The 12,208-nt window shown below is 35.2% G+C and overlaps 1 protein-coding gene across 1 annotated transcript; it reads left to right on the plus strand.

The window, feature by feature from the left end:
* Nucleotides 1–712: 712 nt before the first annotated feature.
* Nucleotides 713–1,246, plus strand: LOC137942778 (flowering-promoting factor 1-like). Its single transcript, XM_068788518.1, has one exon. It carries the CDS (start codon nt 713–715, stop codon nt 1,076–1,078), a length of 366 nt encoding a protein of 121 aa, XP_068644619.1. The 3' UTR covers nt 1,079–1,246.
* The last annotated feature ends 10,962 nt before the right edge of the window (nt 1,247–12,208 follow it).

Raw genomic sequence — 12,208 nt, forward strand, 5'->3', positions numbered from 1 at the left:
AAACAAAGAAATGTCACATTTGGCAGGAAGAAGGATGGTAACGGTCCAAGTAAAAGGAAGATGCTAAAGTCAATTGAAGACCATTCTCTCGTGCTCCTCTTCACCTCTCTCTCCCCACCACCCTTCACATGTTTCTCAACCCTCCATCGTCCTCTCTCCTTTTTACCAAAATACCCTTCTTATTTTTCAGAGAAACATATCTCCCCCTACGTCATGCTATTAAACATAGGTAATCCGACCCTTATGATTTTGACGTGTAGAATTACAAGAATACCCGCATTCAGGTACTTCGTTAATTCCATCTGTAAGTTGTTTTCTCCTAATAATTCAGGGCTAGTTTTGGTATTTCGCTTGTTTACGTAGGCAAATCTTGTGGCCTCATTCAAAGATTCTCGTTTGGCAGTTCCACGCATTTGAACAAACGTATCCGACAGGCGTTTCTATCCGGACACATGATATGTCACGTCCGTACACCTCGCCAACCGAAACCGGAAAACCATGAGAGGGTTCTTCCGGTCATTTCGTGTCTCTCTAAGCCCCTTTCCTCCGCCCTAACTGTGCTATAAATCTCCTGCACCAGGATCTTCGTTTCCCTCACTCGCACTCGTACAGTGATACCCACTCCCGGAGCTGTTGAACGCAGTTCTGGGAACATTCCCATCTGATTCTTTCTCCGTCTCCTTGGTTTATTAATCTTTCCTACCTGAGGGAGATGTCCGGCGTATGGGTGTTCAAAAACGGCGTGGCTCGCCTCATCGCCGACCCATCTAAGGAGTCCCTTGACCAGCACCTGGTCGACTCCGCCCGTGTCCGCCGCCGCCGTGTTCTCGTCTACCTTCCGTGCAACCAAGTTATCTCCTCTTACGCGGAGCTGGAGCAGCGACTCCAGGAGCTTGGGTGGCAGCGCTACGAGGAGGCCGGCTGCCACCGTCCAGACCTCATACAGTTTCACCGCTCGCCATCCTCCATCCATCTCATCTCCCTTCCCAAAAACTTCTCCGAATTCCGCTCCACTCACATGTACGACATCGTCGTCAAGAACCGCTCCTTCTTTGAGGTCCGCGACCAGCCGGCTTAGGCTGCTCTTCTCCACCGTCTATGTTGAGAGAATGTATCACTTGGGGTGTTTGTGCTTGCAGTCTTGCTGCACTTGAAGTCTTAGAGTTTTTAGCCTGTCGTTCTGTTGCAGATTTTCAGTCGAGTTTCACTGTTAACCTACTAGTTCTATAGCTAGATGTTGTGCTCTCTTCTGACGTTATAGCTTGTCTCCAGTTTGTTGAATCTAAGTAACTTAATGAAACAGATCTTTCTATAGTGAATTTCAAGAGATGCATGTTTTCATGGTTTTACATTAATGTTTTTTATTGTCTGATTGCCGAACACTTTCCCTAGGGTCTTTGCTCGGAGAATGAGCACAACCACGTTAAGTACTGTTATTTCAAGCTGTACAAGATGGAAACAACAATCAAAGGGACTGTTTGAAAAAAAGCCAAAATTTCAAAGATATCACGTAAATAACAGAAGCGAAGGAAAAGAAAAAAGAAAAACTCTCGCTCACTGCTTGGTCTCCTTGCACTCCGCATGCAATAAAGAAAAAAGAAAAATTCTCGCTCACTGCTTGGTCTCCTTTCACTCCGCATGCAATCTCACTGACTCTTCCCATTTGATTGATCTGTCAGCGTCAGCACGAGCAAGCAGTTGGAGTACTATACTGATCCAAACAGTGGAAAAGAAAGACATTTCATGGCAATGGCGGAACTGAAAACTCTGAGAAAAGATCGAACGTACGCTAGAAACTGCGCAGGGTGGCAGAATTAGTAGAGAGTACGAAGAAGAAATGACTACTAGAAGACGAGCTGGGTGGGTTGGCAGAGTTAAAGAGTACCAAGCCGAAGATGATGGCTATGATTAGACATCACGAGCATCGTTAAGGTGTCAGTAACGTTGGACAGAAGTCAGTTGACCTGGTCAAACTTGACAAGATTATACTCTACGCGGAAAATAAGACTTGCACTGAACTGGACATTTCTAAACTCTAATGGTGAAACGAGCCGATCAGAAAAAAAAAGAAAAAAGTGTCCTGCGATTTCAGAGATTTTTGGAGTCAACCTAGATCAATCTGTCTGTCCATTGGTACATTGACTTTGATCGTTCGAGTCAGGTTTTTGTCACCCTTGAACATGGTTTCCCACTCGGTTGAGTCCACTCATGACTGGGCCATGTCAAGTTTATTTAAGAGGGGGTGAGTTAGACCAAGGGTCCAATTTGCCCCTTCTATTCAGGGCAAACTGTACCTTAGATAGTCAAGGAAAGTTTGCCTTAAACTACTATTTATGAATAAATACTTCTTCTGATTAACATAAAATAACGTATAGAAGAAGTCTTTTAACTGTTGTTGTCTATCCTTCTTGATAGGGATGGCTTCGAACCGAGCCAACTCGCGAGCGGCTCGAGTTCGGCTCGAGTTCGGATCGGTTCAATTCGTTATCTATCGAGCTCGATCGAAGCCAGATTCGGTTTGTCGGCTTGCGAGGCGGCTCGAGGTGAGTCAGATCGGTATCGGGATCGGGAGCGGGAGCGGGATCAAGAGCAAGGGGGGGAGGGGAATTTTCCTCTCGAAAAATTTAAAAATAAATTTTATATAAATAAGTTTCTATAAACTATTAGTGTTTCAGGTTTTTTTAAATATTTTTTTAATTAAATTTTTTTATTAAAAATCATATAATTTTCTAAGTAAGATTTTTGTACCAAGATGGGTAGAAAACTGTATAGAAAATTTTTGAATAAGTATTTAACAGTTGATGCTGTAATAATTTTAGTATGAAGCAATTTTCATTGCAATTTTGTGTTTTATTTTTTATTTAATTAAAATTTTATTGATAAGTATAATAATATATTAGATTGATTATTAATTTTTATTTATTTCCCTAGAAGAGACAATAAAAGGTCCATTTAACTTTCCTAAGAAAATTTTAAAATATTTCTTTTAATTTTCTAATAAGTCACTAATAGTAATAATATTTTATTTAAAGTTTTTTTTGGGAATATGTATCATAGGAAAAATATTTTTATTTTTTCCTAGCATATAAATTTTCATCTAGGGGCACTAAGAAGGCCATAATAAATTATGGCCAGATTCAAAAATTACAAAACAAGCTAGACAACAATTGGAGTAAAAAAAATTAATATTGGTGCATTTTAATCCATTATTGAAATTCAATCCTGAACCTCCCCTATCATTATATTTTTTAAAAATTTATGCATAATTTTATATATAATTTATTCAAAGCCACCCCTACGTGCGAGATCATAAACAAGGAAAAAAAAAACTCTTTGTCCCTTCCTCATGGCTCTTAAAGAAATTGAAAATATATTTTAGTAGAAATACATTTCTAGAGACTATTAGTGGTTTTTTTAATAAATGTTTGAAAGACATTTTTAGTAGAAATATAGGGACCATTAGTGCCTCATGTTTTTTCAAAATATTTTTCTAATTATAAATTATTTTTAAAAAATCATATAATTTTCTAAGTAAGATTTTCTTGCCAAGATGGGTTAGAAAACCATATAGAAAAATTTTGAATAAGTATTTGACAGTTAATGATATAATACTTTGAGCATGAGGCAATTTTCATAGCAATTTTGTGTTTGACATTTTATGTGATTAAAAATTTATCGATAAATATAATAATATATTAGATTAATTATTAATTTTTATTTATTTCCTTAGAAAAGGCAATAAGAGGTCCATTTAACTTTCCTAAGAAAAATTTAAAATATTTCTTGTAATTTTCTAGTAACTCTCTAATAGTATTAGGATTTTATTTAAAGGATTTTATAGTTTTTATTTGGGTGATTGTAAATTGATAGTGATATTTCATTTAATTTTTTTGTGTTTGATTATTGTATGGAGTTTGTTTATAATGTTATGCAGTGTATGGAGTGTATAAACAATTTCATGGAGTGGTTATGAAATGTATAGACAATTTTATAGAGTGTTTATGCAGGTATTATGTATATTGATTATGCCCAATTTTAAGTAGAGGTCATGCCGAATTTTATACAAGTATTATATATATAGATTATGCTCAATTTTAAGTAGATGTTATGCTCAATCTTATACACGTATTATATATATAGGTTATGCCCAATTTTATGTAGAGGTCATGCCCAATTTTATGTAAAATGTATGCATAATTTTATATACATTTTATTTGATATATTTTTTTTGAAAAGTTTTAAATGTATGTTGAGGCTCGAGCTCGACTCAAACTCGTTGGGCTCGAGTTCGATAACAATTTTAGGCTAGAAGTGAGGCTCGGCTCGAAATATTTAAATCAAGATCGGCTCGAACATAAGCAGGTTCGGGCTTGGCTCGGCTCGACTCGGCTAGGCTCGATGCCACCCCTACTTCTTGACTATGACTAGCTAACTAAAAGGTGTGAATTTCACTAGAAATGTTTGCACGACGGGCATGCAAAACGCAGCTTTTTCATGCGTTGGCTTCTTCTCTATTCCGAGTTAATATACTATCTTTTCACTAAAGGCTTGATTTCTTGTGTTTTTTTTTTTGCAGAACTTCCGCTCCCTGTCTCCATTTGTCTCCCTCTCCCTTGAAAGCCACCAGCCTTTTGAAAAAAAAAATCTCTGTTGATGAAATTACTATAGGGCACACTCAGGGGGTTAGTCCCCCAAATGGATTTTTGAAGTTCAAATTCATGTCCAACATGAAGATCTTGTTAGTCATGTACATGAAGATCATCTTCGCACTTGGTGTTAGCGTTGATGCCTTCATGTGCATTGGAAAACAGTTTTCAGTGTTAGTGTCCCAACATGAGAAAAACATAAAAAACAAGAGAATCCCTAAACCTTTACAGTATACTTATAATTACACCATAATCTTTGAACGCCAAATTAGGTAAAACAATCATTATTACTACACAAATAACTTATTTAATGTATAATTAAAATATATTAATATATTTATTAATTGAATTAGATATGTTATTGTGCATTAATAATAAATAATAAAGTTAAAAATAACATAAACGAATATAATAAATTAAGTTATTAATTTATTAATAACATAAGATATACTTTAACATAAAAATGAATGATTAAACAAAAAGAATTGATCAAATGTTTACTTTAACACACTATATATTTTTATGTATTATTAATTAATAATATTTTTGTTAAATTTAAACCATTGGTTTTATTAATTATAAAATGGGTTAATTAAACCAAAATAATTGATCAAATGTTTGATTTAACAATATTTTAATTACCACTATTAAATCACTAAAATAATACAGTAATTAAAAATATATATATATATATAATGAATAAATAAATCACTAATATAATACAATAATTTTAATTTCCTCCTGCGAGCTCGATTGCATCATCCTCCATTGTTGATTTACTTATTCTGAAACCCTAAAACCCCAATTTGAGACGGCAGAGTTTTCTGTCTGTACTTTCATGGTGCAAGATACGGTGTTGCTGAGGGAAATTGCCTCATTCTCATGCTCTTTTGACGTTGTTCATGGTCATGGGAGTCGCAAGCTCAAAACTAGAGAAAGCACTCGGTGACCAGTTTCCCGAAGGCGAGAGCTATTTCGGGTTGGAGAAGGGAGAGGTTGGCCGAGAGAGAGAAGGGAGAAGCGAGAGGGAGAAGAGAGAAGGGAAAAGGGAGAAGAAAATGTGAGAGGAAGAAGGTGACCGAGACAGGAAGAAGGAGACCGAGAGAGAAGAGAGCAGGAGAGAAAGGAACCAAATGAAAGGACATTCGCAGAGAGAGATTGGCGCCGTAGAGAGGGAGACCGGAGAGGGACGGTGGAGAAGAGAGAGGGCTGTGGGAACGAAACGACAGAAAATGAGCGAGGGTGTGCGGCAGAGAGAGCACCACAATAGTGTCATGTACATGATTCTCAAAATCGGGCGGAAAGTACTTTCCGCCGTTTACTTTTGGGACATGAACTCCTGAGTCATGGATGATCATGTACATGACATGAAGTTTGGCGCTCCCTAACGATATCAGGACATGAACTGAGTAATGTGCCTGAAGTTCATGTCTTGAGTCATGTTGACTAACCCCCCCCCTCAATGTCATTCCTTTAGAACGTTGATTTCTAATGAAAGAGTTGGGATTTCTTTTGTTATAACATTTAACAAATGTTTAATGACTTTTACCTTAATTTCATCATGAATTCCACAATGAAAGCATATATATTTTATTGTACTTATTCCAGGAAAGAATGGACTTGACTGTCAAGAGATTTCACTCATTTAATTAATTTGATCTCTAGTCATTGCAAAATGCTGGTTTAAAAATCTAAATAGAGAAGAAGGATCAAGCAAGAAAAAAAAAGACCAAAATTTTTCTCTGCATCTGAGGACACCTATGCTTTGCCATTTTTAGGGTTTTTATTAAAAGAAAACATTACAACTAATTTATAGGCAACGCTACATGTCCAATCGAACTATGAACTAGAGGTCTTTTTACTTTTGTTTGGGCCATGGCGGCTAGTGGTCCTAAGATCATAGAAGCAATGCTGCAGAAAAAGAAGATTTGTTGCAATGTAACTCCATCGGAACCATAAATAAAAACATGTGACATATTTGCAGAAATAGAGATTTTAGGGGCACTACTAAGGAATGATGTAATCGGGGTGTCTTACGGGAATCATATTTCTAATTAAACTAGAAGTCCTATTTTTAAACTTGAAAATCAATCTCCTTTACCTTAATCTAAAATCAATGTATTACAATTTTATTTTATTTTTTTTATGCATCCTCAGTTGGCTTCCTACTACAACTACAACTATGTGGTGGCAAGCCTAGTTTAACTTGGATTCTATAACCCTCCCTTAAACTAAGCATGTTGTGCAATTTAGGATTCCATTGTGGAAGACTTCGATCAAGGTGGTGGAGAAAGAGAGGAGGAAGAAGAAGAGAAGAAAAGGGAAAGAGAGGAGAAAGAGAGGGATGGCTGGTAGACAAAAAAGGAGTGAGCTCTTGGGAAAATAGAGAATAGGCTAGGGACTAAATCTGAGAAGCGAACTTGATGCTCTATCCCATGCCTTGAAGCTCTTATTTATAGTTGTTAGAGGAGATTTACAACGACTATAATACCCCTAGGGCTACAAGCTTCATGAAAGAAATGACATAAATGGACATACATCATCTTACATAATTACATGCTTATGTCATCCTTATGAAGATCACTTTATTTACCTCCCTTGCCACCTCTAGACGTGGCGGAGGAGTTCTCTCTCTCTCTTTTTACCCTTTGTACCACCCTTCATGGGTGTCTTCTAAAACTCCCCCTCAAGCTGGTGGTGAAAAGACATCATATAACCCCAGCTTGGTGATCATAGTGGAGAGAACTTTTGAGTTAACTGATTTTGTAAGTACATCCAGAAGTTGGTTGTGAAATGAGATATGTTTAAAACTTATAATGTCTGCTTGCAGTTTCTCTCTGACAAAGTGATAGTCAACTTCGATATGCTTAGTTCTTTCATGAAAGACTGGATTGGAAGCAATATGAATTTCACCTTGATTATCGTAGTGAAGTTCCATCGGGCCATTTTTGTTAAATCCCATTTCTGCTAGTAGGTATTTAATCCCATTACTGTGGGGCACATTCAATGTCATTCCTCCATAACATTGATTTCTATTGAAAGAGTTGGGATTTCTTCTGTCATAACATTTAACAAATGTTTAATGACTTTTACCTTAATTTCATCACTAATTCCACAATGGAAGAATATATATTTTATTGTGCTTATTCCAGGAAAGAATGGGCTTGGGTGTCAAGATATTTCACTCATTTAATTAATTTGATCTCTAATCATTTCAAAATGCTAGTTTAAACATCTAAATAGAGAAGAAGGATCAAGCAAGAAAAAAAAGAGCGAAATTTTTCTCTGCATTTGAGCACACGTATGCTCTACCATTTTAAGGTTTTTATTAAAAGAAAACATTACTACTAATTTATAGGCAAAGCAACATGTCCAATCGAACTATGAGCTAGAGGTCGTTTTACTTTTGTTTGGGCTATGGCGACCAGTGCTCGTACGATCAAGAAACAATGCTACAAAAAAAGAAGATTTTTTGCAATGTAGCTCCATAGGAACCATAAATACAAAAATGTGACATATTTGAAAAAATAGAGATTTTGGACTCACTAGTAAGAAGTGTTGTAACCAGTGGGTGGGTGGAGGGGGCATGTTGAAACTTTCTCTTATTTTTGTCCATTCTCACCCTTCTTATGGTTAAGGGTAATGATTTAATTGTAACTCTTCTCATTGTTATAAATATACATTGAGGGAGAGCATTTGGCACATCACCTAACCTTAATCCTCCTTCCCACCTTCTCTCACTCTCACTCTTTTATCCGATCTCTCTCCTTCTCCTTGCTCTCTCACTATATTGTCTCCTCCTCCTCTCTTCTTTCTCTCTTCCTCTTGTATCTCTCTTCTCCCTAAACTAGATATGTTATTACTCACTACATGGGATCCTAAATCTTACATGTTATCCGAACATTATGTTTAGGATCCTGAAGTTATGATGCTTATGATCAAGGTTTTTTAATCTTTTGGGTAGAATAGAAGTGTTGAGCAAATGATCAATCTTGAGTGTATTTTTGCTCGATGAAAGATAAGTATTCTCTTTAAATTTTCTTTTTTAAAAATGGTTGATGATGCATGACTCAAAAAGTTAGAGTTATTTAGCATTCTTTGCTCAGAAAATTTCAGAATTATTGTTCTCTATATGCTAGTTTTAGCCTAGAAGTTGTCTCTTCGATATGATCACTTCATGCTCTCTTCAAAGTTGGCTTAAGTTTGTTTATGATTATCAAATGATGGATATTATTGATTGAAGCCATGCTCGGTTATTGATGATTTCATGAGTTTATGAGTTATTCATGAGGCTATAAGTGCACAATTAAAACCTATCAAGGTTCATTGCTTTGGTGATAAGTTGATAACTTGAAGAAGATTGTTTTGTTTGAACTGGTGAAAGTTTTTTTAAGCGCCAAATATGTTTTTTTTTTTGGTTGATAGAGAATATGCCGTTTTGTTCTTCTCATTGGGTAGTATCCCAAAAAAATGAAAGAGAAGAAAAAAAAGGAAGCAAAGGCTGGTGTTTTGGGATGGTAGTTGGCACCAAAATCTTAGAAGGAAAGTTTTCTTCTTAAAGGAATCTCTAGCTTATTCAAGATCCACTTCTTTGTTATGATTACTAATTGTCTTGCTTAATTCTCTCCTTACCTAATGATGGAAGATAGGGCCCAAGCCCACACGACCAAGGAAGGCCCACATATCTAAGAGTATTGTAAGATGGGCCACATGACCAAGGAAGGTCACATATCTAAGAATATTGTAAGATGGGCCCAATCACATAAGAAGTAGGACCCACCATGATTACCACGAGTTGGCATCCTTATCACATAAGTTGGAAGATAAAAAAGGACTCACAAATATAACCATAAGCTAGTTGGAAGATCAAGAAGAACTCACAAAGATAACCACGAGCTGACATCTTTATCTTATGGGCACGTTCTAGAAGAGTTCTAGTTTGAGTTATGTTTGTATTTTATTTATATTGAGTTATTTAATTATTCTAGGGCTTATCCTTAAGTGTTAGAGTTTGGGTGTAATTGGGACAAAGGTAGTTTTATTGTAATTGGACTCTACTACCTTCCTCTATTATAAATAGAGGTTCATGTACTCTGATTATAATAAGTCAATGAATAAGTCAATGAAGTATTTCTCTTTTCTATAAATTCAATATGGTATCAGAGCTAGGTTATGTGAGTTGACATGGTCAAACCAAAGAGGTAATGAGATTCTCTTTTTTGGTCTATCACCTTTAGCAGTTAGGGTTCGTAGATATTTTTTTAGTCCCTACACCCATTAGGTTTTTTATGTTTTTTACATCTATAATAAGCGTTTCATATTCAAATTTTATATTTAAGGAAATATATTCGAGTCTACTTTCCAAGGAAAATATAATTTTTCCAATCGGAGTTATCTACAAAGAGAAATCGATATTTGAAGTAGCAAAGGTCAAATTGCAAAAGAGGTTCGAGTAGCAGCATAAATTTTCAAATTTCGAGGTATTGTTTGCTATCAAGAAATAGAATTTATATGGAAAAATATATATAAAAAGAAATATTTGTAAGTCTATTTTCTTACTTATTCAACAAATTTTTTATCTGAGTTATCTACAAAGAAAAATCGATATTTAAAGCAGTAAAGGTCAGATTGCAAAAAAATTTCGAGCAACAGTAGAAAGCTTCAACTTTCGAGGTATTTTATGCTATCAAGAACAAGACTTTATATGGAGAATTATATATGAAAAAAAATATCTATAAATCTATTTTCTTACCTATTCAACCAATTCTCGATCTGAGATTTTTATAAGGATATATTGATCTTGAAAGAGTCAATGTTCATGCTGGAAAAAAAGAGAAACAATACTTAGTTCGACCAGATGACAAAAACCAAAATCTATCACATTATTTGTCTTCTGATAATTATAATTTATGAAGAGAAGTTATACTTGGATGAAATATATTTAATTCTAATTTCAAAAGGAAAAATTTTCATGTCAATCTGATCTATATTTTAAGATATATTCGCATTGGAATAATCGAAGGTCATGTTGTTATCCTATTGCATAGAAAAATCCGAATTTAAGCCAATTGTTTTGCATTAAAAAATTTACACACCACACAGATAATATAAGATTTTTTTTATCGATGTTCTCCTATTGGTATTCACACCCAAAAGCTATGCTTTGGAAATTCCACTATTTCAACTTTGATAGCTGCAATTGACATCAAAGAGATTTTGACTCTCTTTAAGCCACATATAGCTCAAATACACACTTCTATAATCAATCACCCCAAGAGATTGGCAAGATTCTAGCTTTAGCTAGGCCCTTTCTATCTAGATTACAATAGGTTCTAAATGAACATTTTCACAAAAGAAAAATAGAAAGAAAGGATAAAACAACTTACACCCTTTGATACTTGGAGAGTAGATTCTCCTTGAGAAATTCAACCCTACAACTTTGTAGCACAATGTAAATGTAGGAGTTTGTCAAATGCATATGCAAAGGAGAAGAATAGAGAAACGAGTGTGGGAATTTCGAGAAAGTACACCCACTCTTTCTTTCAAAAGCACTTTGAGAAGATTTTTAAGGATTTTAGAATAAAGGCTTAAGATTATATCAATAAATATTCATTAACTTCTTAATGGGAGGTTTGTCGGGGTATTTATAAGTTCCCCGAGCCAAACTAGCCATTTTTTGCCCGTTTGCAAATATTAGTGTTTACATCGATTGATCACTATAAAGTGAATGATCGATCAATCAAGTGTAATGACTATTTTCTATCAGAATATGTCTTATTGATCAATGGTATTATCGATCAATCAGAATTGCTTTGGCAATGCAATGAAATTATAATCGATCAATGAACTTCCCATGATTGATCACGCTTTATGTCACTCAAAGGCAAAGTTTTGTATGATCAGTCAGTCATGTAGGTTGATCGATCAGTATATAATTCACTAGCCTAGATAGTATTAATCGATCACTCCAAGTGGGATGATTGATCATGCTTTATAACACAGTTTGGCCATGTTCTGGATGATCTATCAATTGGCTTAGGTTGATTGACCATGTTTTATAGCATGGTTTGACCATGTTCTAGATGATCTATTAATTGACTTAGGTTGATTGATCATGCTTTATAATTTGGGCATGTGCATTTTTGGATGATCGATTATTGGTAGATGTTGATCGATCATTCCAATGCCAATTCAACTAATTTGACTTTGAAAGCATGAGAATGAATGATCTTAAGTGCTTCTAACGTGTTTGAAGTGTATATATGATGATTTTAAAACATGTACAAATGTAAAGCATGTTCTAAAGCTCTGAGTTTGTATTGTACCTCAAATCGAAGGAGTTGGACAATTCTCTTCTAAATAGACTGAGTTTTGACATATCTCAGTAAATCCTAAACTCTAGTCTTCACTTTTTCTTCATCTTCCAAGGGTGCTTCTTCAAGATTTGACTTCCATGATGTTTGAGATCTTCGAGAAGCTTGATTCGTTTTGTTGTCTTAGACTTTGAAATGCATATCTCTTGATGGAAAAATATTTAAAATACTTAATTTACAATTTTCAGC

Source organism: Aristolochia californica, unplaced genomic scaffold (assembly GCF_029961685.1).
Source record: "Aristolochia californica isolate CCGP_79_NKW_82.1479 unplaced genomic scaffold, dmAriCali1.0.hap1 SCAF_10, whole genome shotgun sequence".
Taxonomy (NCBI): Eukaryota; Viridiplantae; Streptophyta; class Magnoliopsida; order Piperales; family Aristolochiaceae; genus Aristolochia; species Aristolochia californica.

What these genes read in the sequence shown, in the direction of transcription:
- LOC137942778 (XM_068788518.1), top strand. Translation starts at nt 713, where the DNA reads ATGTCCGGCGTATGGGTGTTCAAAAACGGCGTGGCTCGCCTCATCGCC.